This window comes from Gymnoscopelus microlampas, assembly GCF_963454915.1.
Source record: "Gymnoscopelus microlampas genome assembly, chromosome: 5".
NCBI lineage: Eukaryota > Metazoa > Chordata > Actinopteri > Myctophiformes > Myctophidae > Gymnoscopelus > Gymnoscopelus microlampas.
Genome location: NC_139942.1, coordinates 3878350 through 3898743, shown reverse-complemented (window position 1 = coordinate 3898743; position 20394 = coordinate 3878350). Strand labels below are relative to the sequence as shown.

Genomic DNA, 20394 nt, shown 5'->3' with positions numbered 1-20394 from the left:
CACCATGAGGCTGATTTGAAAATTTTGAAGTGGCATTTCTTCCTCGGCCTAGTGGGAATGTGCATGTGAAATCACAAGCTGCGTCCATGATTCCAGGTATTTAGTTCAAAACGGACCAATCCTGCAAACTTTGGAAGCCAACCTTAGCCAATCAGGATGGAATATGGAAAATCAGACAGATCTGTGTTGATCACATGACTATAGAGATACTGTGTACTGATTTCCGTGATGTTTGGATAAAATCTGTAGGAGTAACATCAAAAAATGGGTTCTGCACAAATCGGCCTCCTGGTGGCGCTATAATAGGGCCATGTAAAAAAATTGGGACAGAGGTTCTGAATTGGCATCCAGGGAGTGTGTGTGCACAGTTTCGCAGCGACCAGGCCAACGGTACCGGAGATTAGCTGTTCACAGTCAGATGGACACGCGGACACACGGACACACGGACACACGGCCGGGCAGACAGACAGACAGACAGGGGGTAAAACATACTCTCTCGCCATGCCTTTCGGCTTGGCGGAGACAACTAGAAAGAGTGCTCCAGGTCAGGTAGGTTATTTTGGGCCATCAATTTTTCGAAATTCACCAATCAGGTTGGAATAAGAAAATTAGGACATATCAGTCTTGATCACATGACCATAGAGATAATTTGTACCGATTTGCGTGGTGTTGAAAATTTGATGACATTTGTGGGAGTAATATAAATAAATTATGTTTTGCATGGAATAATATTCCATGCTGATTGGCTAAGATTGACACATTATGACAAATCAAACAGATCCGTCTTGATCACATGACTATAGAGATCATGTGTGACGATTTGAGTGAAATTTCGATAACATCTGAAGGAGTAATATCAAAAAATGTGTTTTAAATAAGTCGGCCTCCTGGTGGCGCTATAAAAGGAAGATGTGAAAAATGCAGGCCAAACGTTTTTCCTCTAAGGAGTGAAAAATGCAGGCCAAAAGTTTTTCCTCTAAGGAGTGCCATACAGTTTTACACAGATCGGTGCTGTTAAAAAAGGTAAAAACACGACTCGGCCTGTTATAGCACCACCATGAGGCTGATGAAAAAAAAATCAAGTGGCATTTCTTCCTCGGCCTAGTGGGAATGTGCGTGCAACATTTCACGGAAATTGCATGCTGTGTTCATGATTTGAGGCATTTTGTTCAAAACGGAGCACTCCTGCAAACAAACAGAGAGGTACAGATGCAGATGTCAAAGCAAGAATAGGCAAGGACAGCCTTTTTAACAGGAATAAAACTTAATCTTGCACTTTAGAGAGAGGTAACACAAATAAGGATCATCAACTCTAATGTAAAATCATCTATTCTCTCTTTCTTTCTCCTTTTTTGCCTCTACCCTCAAAGTCAGATATCTATCTGCTGAATGCTGAAATCCATCAAGCTTATCATAGTTTGGGGTTTGTTGTGCAACACAAATAGGATTATCTTTTGAAGCGACAAAGGGCCTTTTTCTGCTTGTCTCTTTTTCAGTGTCTGCTTTTGGAAGAGGCAGCTTCTACACCTGGCACATGGTGCTGGCACTGGTTGGAATGTTTACGTCTGTAGTCGTGGTCTACCTTGTCCCAGTTGACAACCAGCGAGTCCTTGGTGAGTACATAATGTTATAGATACATAATACAGAATGGAATAGAATATAATAGATTTTTTGTGGTTAGGCGGAGCACAAGTAAATATTGCAACACTCCAATGGTAGTGTGTATACCAGATAGGGGTGTGGTCCCATCTAGCCAGGGTCTTGTGCAACCTAGTTGGGCATCATTTACAGCTGCAATGAATGACATGGAGACATGCACATGTTGACATGGACTGAGACAGACACATGCATTATGATGAACGAGTAATGATGCTCATGTTAGGGCTGTGCAAGAAACCCACTGCAGTGAGCAGCAAGGCCAACTTACAGACTATTAGGCATGAGTCTACTATTACTTTACCAACTATCCTAGAAAACACACACACACACACACACACACACACACACACACACACGCACACACACGCACACGCACACACACACACACACACACACACACACACACACACACACACACACACACACACACACAAACACACTTTGCACACATGCAAGGCTTTAGAGCCCCACATGTGTGCAAATAGAATCTATGCAAAGCTCTGTTCCATTCTGGTCAAACAGATTCAGGGTGCTGATATTGTGCATGTTGGAAAGGTTCTGCTACACCAGTGGGTCTCAAAGTGTGGTCCAAGGACCCTCATGGTTCCTTGAGGGGATTCCAGATGGCCCATTACGGGTGTGTATCTCTGAGATTGTACAAATGGAACCAAATGGACCTGTAAGGGTCCATTTGGTTCCATTTGTACACTCAGAGTTATGGGGGTCCTTGAAATTTAAAAGTTTGAGAACCACTGTGCTACACTAAATGGAACAGAGCCTTCATTTCATTAGTATCATTGGTAATACCTATGAAGGAAGTAAGGAAGAGGCCCAATTTCTTTCCAATATGGCTGAGCACTGTGCATAGAGCCTTTTAGTTTATTTGGTGTGACTATTCTCATAGCAGACCCCGTAACAGTGTTTGTGTCACGTTTGGTTACAAATTGGAGCAACGGACCGGTGCACCTATAGGGCCCCGGATACCTGATTGCTAAAAAATATTAGAAAGGGAGGATAAAAAGCAAGAAAGGAAAGGAAGGATGTGGAACAGCAAGGGAGGAATAAAGGAACACAGATCTACAAGCTCAGAACACATTGTGGAGTGGCAAGTTGTGAGCTTGTAGATCTGCTATCTTCGAAAGATTTTGGCACATTATGGAGCCGTCTTGTATTTCATAGGTTGCAATAATAATCATATCTGTTTCTGTTTGCAGAAAGCAAACAATGGGGCATATATCTGTTTTAAATAGTATATTGGGGGATGCATCAATCTATCTATTATTATCTTTGTATCATAGGGAAGGTTCAGGAAAAAAATATATATATGTAAGATGGAGGGTCCTGACTTATACAGTACATATTGAATGGTCCCTTAGAGGAGGATTTATTTTCCTTTTTGCAAACGTGTAGATTTGATGGGTCTGCGGTTAATTGCGGTACTGAATAATGAGTACTTTTAAATTACATTTTGAATTCCATACTTTTACTTGTAACAGAGTATTTCTACACTGCAGTATTGATACTTTTACTTAAGTAAGAAATGTCAGTACTTTTACCACCACTGAGGGACGCTATGGTTCATGTGGTAATATGTTCCCTTGCAAATATGAACTGGAATATTTATTGAAGTATGTTGTCCTTGTATCTTGCGTTGTGACTCTTTTTTGTTTTATTATAGGAACATCATCTACAGATACTGTGTGTGCTGACTGTACTGGTGATACATATTCAGATGGTACATTTACAACTTGTCAACAACACACAGAGTAAGTGTCATTTACACAACAGTCAAGTCCAACCTTCATCATGCAAATTCATCAAATTAACATGAACTAATTAAAATATTATTCCAGATGTGAATGCATTGGACTTCAACTGATGACACCAGGAAATCATTCAAGTAATTCTACATGTGGAGAGATTTCATCATCAAGAAGCATCACTGATGTTCTTTATGATGCTGTTGTTGTTGTTGTTGTTGTTTTTTTTGTTGTTGTTCCTGGTGGTGGTTGTTTGATATTTACCCTTTGTAGTGTTGTTGACATTGTTATTGGTGTTGCTCTTGGTGGTCTTGGTTTTCTTGATCGTCATGATCCTGGTGGTGATGTAAGGTATGTTCTTTGTGTTGGTGTATGTAGTGTTGGTGGTGGTGGTGTGGTTGCTGGTGTTGGTGGTTTTGTTATTGGTCTTATTGGTGGTGGTGGTGTGGTGGTTGCTGGTGTTGGTGGTTTTGTTATTGGTCTTATTGTTGGTGTTGTTTTTGCTCATTGTGTTTTACCATTCTATTTTGCTGATATAAAGAGAACTATTTGGGGTTTTGCGGGGCCATGTGTTGTTGGTGGTGTGGTTGCTGGCGTTGGTTTTGGTGTTATTGGTGTTTTCGTTGTTGGTTTTGTTGTTGTTGGTGGTGTTGTAGTATGGTATTGTTCTGATAAAGGCCCTGATAGATTTACCAATGTTTGTATATGGGGGGTTTGGACTTTCATGTCCCTCGCATTTATATATGGCACTATGCCATACTACTAACAAGCAAGCAAATAAACAAGCAAACACCCAGCAAATAAAAACACAGCATATCACAAAAAAAGACCAGACAAGACACAAAATAGTTCCAGTCAAAAAATAACACCTGTAAATAATAAGTAAACACCTGTCTAAACAGATGAGTATTCATGCATTATTTTTATTTTATTATTATGATCTTTTTAAATCAACAGAAGGCACACAATCATGTATTTATATGTTGGCTATTCAAAAACAGCAGATCTACAAGCTTGTACATCTGCTAATTTTGGCAAAAATGTAATATATCAAACGGGAAAAAAACGAATCTTTTTGAACATTAATCTTCTATTCTGGGGGTTCCTGGCACACAACATTTTCAGATGGGGATCCGTGGGCCAAATACATATACAGGGTCCTTGACTTGAAAAAAAAAAAGAGAGAACTACTGATTTAGGAGAAGTGATTTCAGGCCTCTTTTGAACTGCTGTGAAGACAAAACATGAATGACAGAGAATTACATATTTTTGAATCTCTGTAGCATATATACTACTAAACTGATAAATGCATGAACGTTGTTAACATGATTGTGATGATTGTGTGGGAATGGGAAGGTTTATTTAAACAAGAGCTTCATGTGGAGTAATTATGGAATTCATAAATGTGGATATGTCATTATGCAAATACGTCATGAACAAAGGTGGAAGGGTTCAATGAACAACTGTGAACTATGAGGACTTTGATGTTGATGATGTAAATATTTCTGTTGATGATATTTCTGCTGTTGTTGTTGATGATGATGATGATGATATTTCTGTTGTTGTTGATGATGATTATATATTATATATGTTAAATGAATCAGTTGTATTTGCGAACGCAGCGGAAGGAGGCGCGCCGTGTGTGTCTCTGTGTGCAGCCAAGTAAATGTCCAATATAGACGTACCATACATCTCAAATGAAAGGTCTTTGAAAACTGAACACACCTGTCAAGGTTGTGTTTAAGCCCACCCCTTCCCCCAGAAGCCACGCCTCGGAGAAGGCTCCTAAAAACTCCCCATTGAAACCCCATGTTAAATGAAAAGCGCCCGAATCGCTCCCAAACTTTTTCTACCCCCCCTAAGTGGTGGTCTACGAACAAATACTTCAGCCTCAGATTTTGCCTCCGCCCCCGGAAGTGGGTGAAACAGGCACTGTAAACACTTTGTTGAATTGTTCAAAAACATTCCATTTTTTTTTTTGTGAATTTGTATTTTTCTAAGATGCTCCTTTTAACGCAGAATTCTTTGGGGTTTTTTTGTTTTTTTTATTGGTTACTTTTTTTAAATATTATTTTTTTGCGTTCGCTTCCCGCGTTCGCGCGTCTTACTTGTGTGTGTACTGGTATCTAGTAGGTTATTAAAGCTGAAATGAAACATGAACCATGTTCTTAAACCTTTATATCACATCTGTTGAGTGATGCTCTCATATTGTAATGTATATGTTTCATTAAGAGGCAAACTTAATGTTGACTGATAATCTTTATGTTGTATGATTTCATTATTGACTTGCCACCTGTGATGGGCGTGTATTATGGAACTGATGTGGGTGTGTTGTGTTCAATAAAAAGCCTCACTGCTAGGTGAGGGCAGCCTTGAGAAGCTGTGTATGAAGAAAGCTCTGTCTCGTGTCTCCGTTTTTTTAAATTCATTCCCCCGCAAGTTCGTTGTTATTATGTGTTGTATATTTGAGTTCTCATGCAGAGACGTTGCAGTTTTACCTCTGCTAACAGGTTATGCCCAGAGTAACCAGAAGAACTCTAGACAGACGCATGTTGTATAGCACGCTGTGTCGTATCACCATGAGGAGAGCAGGCGAGCCAAGTAGCAGCTGGTCGAGACTTTTGTTTGACGGGGATGAAAAGAATTACGAACTATGGGAGACTACGTTTTTGGGCCACCTTCGTTTGCAAGGGTTGAAAGAGACAATTTTAACAGAGCCCGATACTGAAGAAGAAGGAGCAGAAGAAGCGCTGCTGGAAGACACAGCGAAAAATGCGGAAGCATGTGAGGAGCTAATCCAGTTCCTGGATGATAAAAGTTTATCGCTGGTGATGCGAGAGGCATCCGATGACAGGTGGGCAGCACTAAAGATTTTAACCGAGTGTGTAACCGAGTATGTGATTTGTGCAGAGACCGCCATCACTGCGTTAAAGATGCAGTGCCATGATTTCTTTTCCGGCTAAAAAATACTTACTTACTTACTTTATAGACGCGTGAAAACCAGAAAAGGCTCAAAACTATGGCACTGCATCTTTAAGAAACGTGGGAGAGACTTTAAGTGACGGGTTACTAGTTGCTATGGTTTTAAATGGGCCCCCTGAGTTATAGCTTTAAACAGCTATAACTCCAGTTTGCAGCATGCCACCAGCTCCACATTTGGTATGTAACACTTTTGAACAATCTTGAAAGTGCTGAAGATTTTGAATAATTTCGATTTTTTTTTTTTAACACAAAGCTTCTCTTATGGGGGTCACTGGCACAAACAAGTTAGAGGAAAACTGATTTAGAAGGCATTTGTAGAATCGGCCTCAGGTCTTAATGGGTTAATAGGAACTTCTCGTCACACAGTCAATCCTCCGGCCTGCCAGCCAGGAGAAGTGCCTCTGCACACAATTTAACAAGGTACATATTCCCCCTGGGAGTCAAACAGGAGAAGCTGGACAAGTCCTTGTATGGTTATTTCATGCAGTGGAAAGATTTTACTTAAGTAAAAGTAGCAATAGCACAACATAAAGTACTCTTTTACAAGTAAAAGGCCTGTGTTCAAAATGTTACTTGACTAAAAGTATTGGCATCAAAATATACTTACCTGTACCAAAAGTAAAAGTACTAAAATGTTTGAAAATAGCAAATCTACAAGCTCAAGTTGTGAGCATGTAGATCGGCTATTTTCAAATAAAATAGGGCTAAAGTGGTTAATGTATGTTTTATAATGTAGTCATTTATATCCGTAAAGTAACAAGTAACTAAAGTTTTGAAATAATTGTAGTGGAGTAAAAGTACAATATTTGCCTCTGAGATGTAATGGAGTAAAAGTACTAAACATTGGAAATACACCAGTAAAGCAAAAGCACCTCAAAATTGTACTTAAGTACAATACTTGAGTAAATGTACTTAGTTACTTTACACCACTGATGTCATGCTATACTAAAGCACACCACACCAACATATTCTAAGCTGACTAAGGGACAGGTGAAAAAGGTAAAAAAAGGTAACATGTGAATCAGCTGTTTTCGACCGGACTGTAAACGAAACAATCATTATGGAAGAAAGAACAGAGTGACAGATTTCACAATAAAGGTTAAACAGATATAGACCATATGAATGAATTTGTCCCACCATAGTGTGCACACAAATTGTGTTTATGAAGCAATCATTAAGAATCAATCTAAACTGATACCAGGAGGTGGCACTAGAGTCAAAGTCATGATAATCCCTCATTGCAGGTCCAAGCTTTCTGTTCAATAGGCTCTATGCACAGCAGCCATATTGGGCCCCTACCTTGCTTCCTTCACAGGTGTTACCAATGACACTAATGAAGGCTCTGTTCCATTTAGTGTAGCACAGTGGTTGTCAAACTTTTTTAATTTCATGGACCCCCATAACTCTGAGAGTGTACAAACGGGAGGGTCCATTTGGTTCCATTTGTACACTCTCAGAGTTACACCCTCTCAAGGAACCATGAGGGTCCCTGGACCACACTTTGAGACCCACTAGTATTTCTAGTGAGCCAACATGCACAATATCAGCACCCTGACTCTGTTTGACCAGAATGGAACAGAGCCTTCATTAGTATCATTGGTAACACCTGTGAAGGAAGGAAGAAGAGGCCCAATTTTTCTCCAAAATGGCTGCTGTGCATAGAGCCTATTCATATGGTTGATAGACAGACAGTACCGGGGACAGACTCCCGCGTGTTATAGGCTGATACCGACAATAAGCCACTCCCGACCTACTTATTAGATCAGCTATTGTCTAATTGCCAAAGTATTAAAAAAAGAGTTAAAGAGTTTAAACTGTTCCTCGTCTTGGAACCCCCTCAACGTCCCTAGACCCCACTTTGAGAACCTTTAGATACCTCACTAACATTATACAGATTTTACTGTACCTTTGAAAAATCATGGAATATTCTCTGTGACCGCCGTCCTCACGGAGAACGGCTATAGGCCTTTATAGGCCTTTCCCCACAGGAAATAAACAGGATGTAAACAAGCTTTTATTTTTTGAAACCCACTAAGACCAGGAACGCATCTGTGTGCCATTTTTTTTATTTGTTTGGCTATTAAAAAATAGAAGATATACAAGCTCATAGCGCGGCACGCGCTATGAGCTTGAAGAACATTTTTCAAAGCGAAAATGTTTAACTCAAATCTTTGCTTCTGGGGATTCTACAAATGTCTTCTAAATGTTCCTTTTTTTAACTTATGTTGCTATATATAGTGGTTCTCAAACATTTTTCTTGTCAAGGACTCCAAAATGATATGTATTTCACCCCCCCCCCCCCCCCCCATCTCAAAATATTCTGTTCCAGGGACCCCCAGATGCAAAGATTGAGTTAAAATGTATGTATATAGTGGGGTTGGTGAAAGGGCCTACTCTGTGTGGAGTTTGCATGTTCTCCCCGTGTCTCCTAGGGTAGTTAATACCCTCACAAAAACAAGTAGTAATCCTGGTCGCTATACCGCCTCCCCCATGACAGCCGGGGCGCCTAATGGAGGGGAAGGGAACTGGTTGGAATAACGTATTCCTTCCACGCGCTACGTCCAACCAGGGAAACTCCCGCCTGTCGGGTGACAAGAAGGTCAGTTGGCTCTCATGCACTGAAGGAACCATGAGCTCGGCCCTGGCCTCCCTGGCTGTGGGGGACTGGTGTAGCGCTGGTGTAGGGCTGGTGTAGCGCCCAGGATCACTTAGGAAATTGGCACCGGGTGAAAAAATGGGTTACAAAAATCGCGGGATAAAAATTATATATATATATATATATATATATATATATATATATATATACGTATATGTATATGTATATATATATATATATATGTATATGTATATATATATATATATATATATATGTATATGTATATGTATATGTATATATATATATATATATATATATATATATATATATATATATATATATATATACACATGTGTATATATATATATATATTTGTACACTCTCAGAGTTACACCCTCTCAAGGAACCATGAGGGTCCCTGGACCACACTTTGAGACCCACTAGTATTTCTAGTGAGCCAACATGCACAATATCAGCACCCTGACTCTGTTTGACCAGAATGGAACAGAGCCTTCATTAGTATCATTGGTAACACCTGTGAAGGAAGGAAGAAGAGGCCCAATTTTTCTCCAAAATGGCTGCTGTGCATAGAGCCTATTCATATGGTTGATAGACAGACAGTACCGGGGACAGACTCCCGCGTGTTATAGGCTGATACCGACAATAAGCCACTCCCGACCTACTTATTAGATCAGCTATTGTCTAATTGCCAAAGTATTAAAAAAAGAGTTAAAGAGTTTAAACTGTTCCTCGTCTTGGAACCCCCTCAACGTCCCTAGACCCCACTTTGAGAACCTTTAGATACCTCACTAACATTATACAGATTTTACTGTACCTTTGAAAAATCATGGAATATTCTCTGTGACCGCCGTCCTCACGGAGAACGGCTATAGGCCTTTATAGGCCTTTCCCCACAGGAAATAAACAGGATGTAAACAAGCTTTTATTTTTTGAAACCCACTAAGACCAGGAACGCATCTGTGTGCCATTTTTTTTATTTGTTTGGCTATTAAAAAATAGAAGATATACAAGCTCATAGCGCGGCACGCGCTATGAGCTTGAAGAACATTTTTCAAAGCGAAAATGTTTAACTCAAATCTTTGCTTCTGGGGATTCTACAAATGTCTTCTAAATGTTCCTTTTTTTAACTTATGTTGCTATATATAGTGGTTCTCAAACATTTTTCTTGTCAAGGACTCCAAAATGATATGTATTTCACCCCCCCCCCCCCCCCCCCCCCATCTCAAAATATTCTGTTCCAGGGACCCCCAGATGCAAAGATTGAGTTAAAATGTATGTATATAGTGGGGTTGGTGAAAGGGCCTACTCTGTGTGGAGTTTGCATGTTCTCCCCGTGTCTCCTAGGGTAGTTAATACCCTCACAAAAACAAGTAGTAATCCTGGTCGCTATACCGCCTCCCCCATGACAGCCGGGGCGCCTAATGGAGGGGAAGGGAACTGGTTGGAATAACGTATTCCTTCCACGCGCTACGTCCAACCAGGGAAACTCCCGCCTGTCGGGTGACAAGAAGGTCAGTTGGCTCTCATGCACTGAAGGAACCATGAGCTCGGCCCTGGCCTCCCTGGCTGTGGGGGACTGGTGTAGCGCTGGTGTAGGGCTGGTGTAGCGCCCAGGATCACTTAGGAAATTGGCACCGGGTGAAAAAATGGGTTACAAAAATCGCGGGATAAAAATTATATATATATATATATATATATATATATATACGTATATGTATATGTATATATATATATATATGTATATGTATATATATATATATATATATGTATATGTATATGTATATGTATATGTATATATATATATATATATATATATATATATATATAGTATATATATATATATATATATATATATATATATATATATATATATATATATATATATATATATATATATATATATATATATATATATATATACACATGTGTGTATATATATATATATATATATATATATATATATATATATATATATATATATATATATATATATATATATATATATATATATAATTTAAAGATTTGCACAAATGTTCTAGATTTTTCAAAAATAGCAAATCTACAAGCTACGAGCTTGTAGATCTGCTATTTTTGAATAGCCAAATAAAATCGTAAAATGCCACACAGATGCTCTCCCGGTCTCAATGGGTTAAATGACGTCAGTTCCGGGTGTGTCGTCATCAGGCAGTGAAAGCATCATTCATAGGGTAGATAACAGGGCCAGCTGTTGGAAACCCACTGAAAACACTAAACTCGTCATGGCAGAACCTGACGAGGTCCCTCGTCAGTGGCAGACAAATAATTAACGAGGCTAATGTACGCTATCGCCAATATGGCTGCTATTTATGAAGACTATCACAAGCTGGGTCTTCCCCAGCCACATTATGATGAAACCACATGACCCAAGAATTACAGCTGAATATTAACCACAGCTGTTTCTAAAGAACGCTAGCAATATACTTTGGGAACTCAAGTTAGCTTGGGAGACCGGAGAATATTCTCACGGAGCAATGACATGTCAGAAAGACGTCAAATGCAACGTCAAAACGTCGCCTTGCTAAACTAATGGCCTAAGTCATTTTTTGAGGAAAATGATATTTTTGCCTAAGTCAGCTCCTCATGACACTGACCACCTCTGGTAAAATCGCCTATCTCCTAATTGAAAGGGATCATGCTATTTCCGCCCCTTTAGTATAACTCCCTAGTGTGACTTAGGCCAAAATAGGCCTTTTTTTGGCCTAAGTCACTTGTTTTTGTGACTTAGGCCAAAAGAATTGGCAAAGGATTTTGATTTAATCCTATTTAAACCTATTTAAATCTCTTATGTTACATAACTGACAGACAGACAGACAGTGTTATTTCTATTTAAATAGTCATAATTTGTTATAAACATTTTGGGTGAAATGATTAAGAAATATCCTATAGTTTTGTTTTGGATCAGTTTTTTATTTTTCCTAAAAAAATGACTTTTAGGGGCACGGTGGCGCAGTCGGTAGCGCTGTCGCCTCACAGCTAGAAGGTCCTGGGTTCGATTCCCGCCAGGGACGCTGTGGGCGCTGGGGGCGTGTCTTCTCCTCCGCGTCATCAGTGCCCATACCCAGGGTGGGGTTGGCGAAAGGGCCTACTCTGTGTGGAGTTTGCATGTTCTCCCCGTGTCTCCTAGGGTAGTTAATACCCTCACAAAAACATGTAGTAATCCTGGTCGCTATACCGCCTCCCCCATGACAGCCGGGGCGCCTGATGGAGGGGAAGGGAACTGGTTGGAATAACGTGTTCCTTCCACGCGCTACGTCCAACCAGGGAAACTCCCCCCTGTCAGGTGACAAGAAGGTCAGTTGGCTCTCATGCACTGAAGGAAACATGAGCTCGGCCCTGGCCTCCCTAGCTGTGGGGGACTGGTGTAGCGCTGGTGTAGGGCTGTAGACAGGAGGGATTTCAGAAAAAAGGCCTTCTATAAGGAGGTTAGAGGCATTTGGGGGTAAAAGTTGGGAACAAAGCCATTTTACATAATTCAAGGGTGCTGAATCAGAAAAACACTGTTCCCAAGCAAAATTCTTAGTGCTTAACCTCCTAATTTGCATATCAAAATGGCTGCCGATTTTGAAGTATTTCTTAAATAACTCTATAACAAAGCAATCAAATCTGACAAATAAAGTGTATATATTTATATTCTGAGGGTCAGACAATGTGTGGAAGGTATTTATAATGTAATAGATGTAAATAAATGTAAATAATGTAAATAAATATGCAAATTAGAGGCCACTATTACAGAAAACGGTTTCATACTTAAAGTGATCCATCCGCATCCCCCTTATTTAATTTTATTTCTACTTATCTGTATTTTTACCATCCTTAGGACATCTAAAATAAATATTTAGATGATGTAAAAATCCTGGTACATTTGGCCCTGATGACCAAAAAATAAATGTGACGTTCCATAAATACGCTATCATGGGGATTTCTGCCTTGTATAACTCACCCCCAGGAGGAGTTAGAGCCACAGAACTGGTACTGATAACTGAACACAAACTACTTTCAACACAACTATATAGAGTGGGATAGGGATGGCTATAGGTACACTTAGATGGCCAACAGGGAAAAAAACTATTGGTCGTGCACACACAAACTATTGCCCGTGTACACAGTGGTTAATCCCAATGGTCTGAGTATCGACAGGGCTGACAAGGGACTAGTGCAGCCTAGTACAACCTAATAGAGCCTAGTACAACCTAGTCTTAACTAGTCCAGTCTGTTCCATGCTAGTATAGCCTATATCGCCGTCCCCTAGTCTGTTCCATCAAAAGGCTGGACTAGGCTATGGGTGTACTAGGCTTTACTGTTGTAGACTCTACTGGTCTCTAATAGACTGTTTTAAATTCCAGTAGGCTGTGCTGGTCTGTACAACACTATATTAGGCTGTACAGGGCAGATCTGTACTATGGTCTACAAAGGTTCATGCAAAACTATTGCTTGTGCACACACAAGCTATTGCCCGTGTACACAGTGGTTAGTCCCAATGGTCTGAGTACCTACAGGGCTGACAAGAGCCTAGCACAGCCTAATAGAGCCTATTAGAGTCTAGTACAGCCTAGTACAGCCTAATCTATCCTAGTCCAGCCTTATCAGTCCTAGCATAGCCTTGTACCCCCTCCCCTATTCTGTTCTCCCAAAAGGCTGGACTAGGCATGGGTGTACTAGGCTGTGCTATACTAGATTCTACTGGTCTATAATAGGCGGTTTTAAGCTCTAGTAGGCTGTGCTAGGCTGTACTAGGCTCTATTAGGCTGTGCAAGGCAGATCTGTACTATGGTCTACAAAGGTTCATGCAAAACTATTGCTCATGCACACACAAGCTATTGCCCGTATACACAGTGGTTAGTCCCTATGGGTTGAGGATCTACAGGGCTGACAAGAGCCTAGCACAGCCTAATAGAGCCTATTAGAGTCTAGTACAGCCTAGTACAGCCTAATCTATCCTAGTCCAGCCTTATCAGTCCTAGCATAGCCTTGTACCCCCTCCCCTATTCTGTTCTCCCAAAAGGCTGGACTAGTCATGGGTGTACTAGGTTGTACTATACTAGACTCTACTGGTCTGTAATAGGCTGTTTTAAGCTCTAGTAGGCTGTGCTAGGCTGTACTAGGCTCTATTAGGCTGTGCAAGGCAGATCTGTACTATGGTCTACAAAGATTCATGCAAAACTATTGCTCGTGCACACACAAGCTATTGCCCGTGTACACAGTGGTTAGTCCCTATGGATGAGGATCTACAGGGCTGACAAGAGCATAGTACAGCCTAATATAGCCTATTAGAGTCTAGTACAGCCTAGTACAGCCTCATCTATCCTAGTCCAGCCTTATCAGTCCTAGCATAGCCTGGTACCCCCTCCCCTATTATGTTCTCCCACCGGGCTGGACTAGGCTAGACCTGGGTGTACTAGGTTTTACTGTACTAGTCTCTGCTGGGCTCTAATAGTCTGCTTTCAGCTCTAGCAGCCTTTGCTAGGCTTTACTGGGCTCTATTAGGCTATAGAAGGCAGTACTTTACTTTGGCCTACAAATGTTCATGCAAAACTATTTCTCGTGCACACACAAGCTATTGCCCGTGTACACAGTGGTTAGTCCCTATGGGTTGAGGATCTACAGGGCGGACAAGAGCCTAGTACAGCCTAATAGAGCCTATTAGAGTTTAGTACAGCCTAGTACAACCTAGTCTAGCCTAGTCCAGCCTGTTCCATGCTAGTATAGCCTATACCACCCTCCCCTAGTCTGTTCTCCCAAAAGGCTGGACTAGTCTTGGATGTACTAGGCTGTACTGTACTAGACTCTACTGGTCTCTAATAGGCTTTTTAGCGACGCTAGCCGCTCTATACCTGACTGTCCGATGATTTCATGTGCATGCCATAAGCAATGCACAACACGTCGTTGCAAATGCCGGAAATCTGGGTTACGATGCACAGCCATGTGTGCATGTCAGCAACGGAGTGATGATCAACCTCCTTGTATGAATGTGGTCTAGTGTCTAGACTTTCGTTCAACAATGGCCAATACAGTATCTTTAGAGTACTAACCCGTTATCTGTTATGGGGGGCGCTATTTTGCATATTTCGGATTAGGCTGATTATTATTATATTATATTATATTATCATATTATATTACTTACAAATTCTTTACTCACATTGTAGAAACTGTATATAGACACTTCATTTGTCAATTTTGCTTGCCTGGCCGCAGAGTTATTGAAGATAAAGGTGCGAATTTGCCAATTTGGCAGCCATTCACAGATATGCAGATTAGAAGGTCAAAAACTAAATATTTAGCATGGGGAAAAAGTATGTATTTTAGATGTCCTAAGGATGGCAAAAATACAGATAATTAGAAACAAAATAAGGGGGATGCACCTTTTGCACCGTTTGAGTACTACGGTACATCATTTTATGTAATGGTGGCCTCTAATTTGCATATTTATTTACATTATTTACATTTATTACATTACAAATATCTTCCACACATTGTATGACCCTCAGAACATAAATATATACACTTTATTTGTCAGATTTGCTTGCTTTGTTATAGAGTTGTTTAAGAAATACTTCAAAATCGGCAGCCATTTTGATATGCAAATTAGGAGGTTAAGCACTAAGAATTTTGCTTGGGAACAGTGTTTTTCTGATTCAGCACCCTTGAATTATGTAAAATGGCCTTGTTCCCAACTTTTACCCCCAAATGCCTCTAACAATCACATATTTCAGAAATCCCACCGGTCTACTGGTGTAGCGCCCAGGATCACATAGGAAATTGGCACCGGGTGAAAAAAATGGGTTACAAAAATCGCGGGATAAAAATTATTAGATAAAAAAAAAAAAAGACTTTTAACATAGCTTCACGCACGCGCGCGCACACACACACACACACACACACACACACACACACACACACACACACACACACACACACACACACACACACACACACACACACACACACACACACACACACTGAACTGCACTCAAGGTATTTGTGTTTGTCATGTCTTATGTTTGATTATTATGTTTAACTACTTGTTTATTATTTTTAGGTGAGAACCTTTATAAGCCCTTTATGGGTTTCCTTTTCTCACCTGCACTTATTTCTGTGTTGTTTTAATGATGTTACCTTTGTTCTGTTTTTATTGTGCAAATAAATACATACATGACTCAGGCCCTTAGTTGGTAGCAAGGCGACAAAAATATGTTACAGTGTATTTTAGAAATGTATTTTAAACGTTGATTATTAATGTCCTAGTGACATCCTTACAGGGATCAAAATCAACATGAGTGTGACTTCTTTCTTGGGCTCATCCCAAGGGGTTAAAAGGTTATTAAAAGGTCTACAGACCCTGGCCCAATGGGCATAATGTGCATAATGAAACTGAAACTTGAAATATATAATACCATACATCATATCATCGCTGTTGGGTGGAAACCTCTTTTAAAATGGTTACATTTCAGCAAATGAAAAAAATAAAAGAACCTGTGCTCCACTTTAGTTATCATTTAGTTAAGCTCTTGTTAACACTTTTCCCACACACACATTTAAGATCTTTTCTTTTTTTTCAAAAACACATTTTGGACCGTCATGTCAAGTACAGAACGGTATTAATTTATGAAAGAAAAAACGACATGGAGATGCAATGTTTCTGCCCACAACAATGAGTTCCTGCTTCATCAGCAGGAACTCAGTCATGACTCATATTGTCGTTGTCGAGCAGAAAACCTTAAATCTCCATAATCTCCATTTTCTTTTTCTTTTTTTCATAAATGAATGCCCTTCTTCGTCATACAACAGAGTCACACAAAAGTAACACAAATAGCTGATCGGCTATTTTTGATACATTTTGAAGGTGAAAGAGAAAGTGGTTAAGTGTGTGGGTGTGTGTGTTTTATAAATATTGTATTAAAGAGCTTAGTGACCAAAGAATAACTACATTGGCTCCATTGGAAGAAAGGTTTTTTTTTTTTTTTTTTGCAGAAAAGGAACAGTTTGACATACATTACATTCTTACATACAGCATTTATCATACTTCTTCTTTTTTGGAGGACTTTATGACTCACTCACACGCACGCGCGCACACGCACACACACACACACACACACACACACACACACACACACACACACACACACACACACACACACACACACACACACACACACACACACACACACACACACACTGCGCATCACAAAGAGCCCCCACCCTCTGACACACACAAACACACAATAGGCCTATGCTTGCATAAGACGTGAGCATTCATTGTCCTAATATTACATGAAATATACCAGTGGTTCTCATAAAAAAATAAACGTGCCAGGGAGAGAAAGAGAACATTATGTTCCTAATTCCAAATTTTTCAAGATTTTTCTAAAATGTTTCTAAAATAGCACATCAACAAGCTCACAGTGTGGCACTTTATGACGCGTTGTTGTGAGCTTGTACATCTGTTGTTTTCGACTGGCATAAGCGTAAAACAGGGTTGAATTGGTTAAGCTATTTTGTATGCTATATTAACCATTCATGTCCCACATGAATGGTTATTTTCATCAAACCATTCATGTGCTTCAGAGGGAAGGGTTACAGCAGAGGGGGCCCTTTGTCACTGATGCCCTTTGGCTTTGATTTTGAACATTTGACAAATAATAATAATTATTTCTAATGATAATAAAAATACAAATAAATAGTTGGTTGCTATCTGTAAGTTTCGGTTTATAGTACAGAATTGTGATGTCATTTGAGCTTAACAGGAACTTAAATCTGGGTTCCCAAAATAATGCAAAGCTAGTAAAGCTAACGAGTGCAGGCAGACGAGGTCCCTCGTCAGTGGCAGACAAAGAGTTAACTAGGCTAATGTACGCTATCGCCAATATGGCTGCTATTTATGAAGACTATCACAAGCTGGGTCTTCCCCTGCCACATTATGATGAAACCACATGACCCAAGAATTACAGCTGAATATTAACCACAGCTGTTTCTAAAGAACGCTAGCAACGTACTTTGGGAACTCAAGTTAGCTTGGGAGACCGGAGAATATTCTCACGGAGCAATGACACGTCAGAAAGACGTCAAATGCAACGTCAAAAGATGTTACAGTGTATTTTAGAAATGTATTTTAGACATTAATTATTAATGTCCTAGTGACATCCTTACAGGGATCAAAATCAACATGAGTATGACTTCTTTCTTGGGCTCATCCCAAGGGGTTAAACGGTTATTAAAAGGTCTACAGACCCTGGCCCAATGGGCATAATGTGCATATAATGAAACTGAAACTTGAAATATATAATACCATACATCATATCATCGCTGTTGGGTGGAAACCTCTTTTAAAATGGTTACATTTCAGTAAATGAAAAAAAATAAAAATAACCTGTGTTCCACTTTAGTTATCATTTAGTCACAAGCTCTTGTTAACACTTTTCCTTTTTTTCAAAAACACATTGTCGACCGTCATGTCAAGTACAGAACGGTATTCATTTATGAAAGAAAAAACGACATGGAGATGCAATGTTTCTGCCCACAACAATGAGTTCCTGCTTCATCAGAGGAACTCAGTCATGACTCATATTGTCGTTGTCGAGCATAATCTTTTTTTCATAAATGAATGCCCTTCTTCGTCATACAACAGAGTCACACAAAAATAACACAAATAGCTGATTGGCTATTTTTGATACATTTTGAAGGTGAAAGAGAAAGTGGTTAAGTGTGTGTGTGTGTGTGTGTGTGTGTGTGTGTGTGTGTGTGTGTGTGTGTGTGTGTGTGTGTGTGTGTGTGTGTGTGTGTGTGTGTGTGTGTGTGTGTGTGTGTGTGTGTGTGTGTTTTATTGTATTAAAGAGCTTAGTGACCAAAGAATAACTACATTGACTCCATTGGAAGAAAGGTTATTTCTTTTCCAGAAAAGTAACAGTTTGACATACATTACATTCTTACATACAGAATTTATCAATACTTCTTCTTTTTTGGAGGACTTTATGACTCACTCACATGCACACACACACACACGCGCGCGCGCGCACACACACACACGCACACGCACACGCACACGCACACGCACTGCGCATCACAAAGAGCCCCCACCCTCTGACACACACAAACACACACTAATATGCTTGCATAAGACGTGAGCATTCATTGTTCTAATATTACATGAAATATACCAGTGGTTCTCATTAAAAAAAAATCATGTCAAGGATCCAAACATTGATGTGTTTTGGCCACGGACCACCATTGAAAAGTCGTGCCAGGGAGAGAAAGAGAACGTTAAGTTCCTAATTCCAACTTTTTCAAGATTTTTCTAAAATGTTTCTAAAATAGCACATCTACAAGCTCACAGTCTGGCACTTTGCGACGCGTTGTGAGCTTGTAGATCTGTTATTTTCGACTGGCATAAGCGTAAAACAGGGTTGAATTGGTTAAGCTATTTTGTATGCTATATTAACCATTCATGTCCCACATGAATGGTTATTTTCATCAAACCATTCACATCCTGTGGATAGTGACATAGTGTCAGACCACTCCCATCAGGACAGAAGTGTTTCATCAGAGGATAAAAGTGATCACTCATAATGCAGTGACCCTTCACCCAGTAGATTGGCCTTCATGAGCACTGGTTCTCAAACCAGGGTCCAGGGACCCCCAGGGGTCCTTGATGGGGTTCCAGGGGGTTCCTAGCAAAACGTGTAAACATATGGCATCATGATCAGTTTCACCAATTTAGCCCTACATCGGGCTATTTGAAAATAGCAGATCTACAATTTAGCAACACTAATCTTGTACGGGGGTCCCTGACAAAAAATATGTTCAGATGGGGGTCTGTGGCCAATTCATTAATTCATTTGGGGGTCGTATAGAATACAATAAAATGACCCGGGGTTCTTGTTTGAGAAGCACTGCTTTAGAGGGAAGGGTTACAGCAGGCCCGTGCAGAGGGGGACCTTTGCCACTGATGCCCTTTCACTTTGATTTTGAACATTTTACAAATAATAATAATAATACTTTTGCTACAATAACTATTATTGTAGCAGTTATAGTGGGTTCCCAAAATAATGCAATAGTAAAGCTAACGAGTGCAGGCAGCAGGTGCGTCTTTGTTTACTTCATAATGTTGGACAGACAGGATATTGTGGCATCTTTACAGAGAAGTTGGAAAGGTGTTAGTTTCAAGTCAGTTCAAGGAAATGAAAATGAAACTAAAAACATTACTTTAGTGTCATTTTAATTTCTTTGAACTGACTTTAAACTAAAGCCTTAACAACTTCTCCGTAAAGATGAATATTTGCAAGAAGTATAATATTTACTCCAATTTTCCAGACATGTGACAGCAGAGTAATTATAATTGTGAAA

The 20394-nt window shown here is 39.9% G+C and overlaps 1 protein-coding gene across 1 annotated transcript in view; it reads left to right on the top strand.

The window, feature by feature from the left end:
• Positions 1-20394, top strand: part of LOC311044834 (immunoglobulin-like and fibronectin type III domain-containing protein 1) — a gene marked incomplete at both ends in the record, with an annotated part of 39822 nt that overhangs the window by 13147 nt on the left and 6281 nt on the right. Inside the window, 3 exons of the mRNA XM_084056650.1 lie at positions 1497-1613; positions 3338-3425; positions 3513-3633. Coding sequence (XP_083912776.1) covers positions 1497-1613; positions 3338-3425; positions 3513-3633 — 326 coding nt within the window. The remainder of the gene's footprint in view (positions 1-1496; positions 1614-3337; positions 3426-3512; positions 3634-20394) is intronic.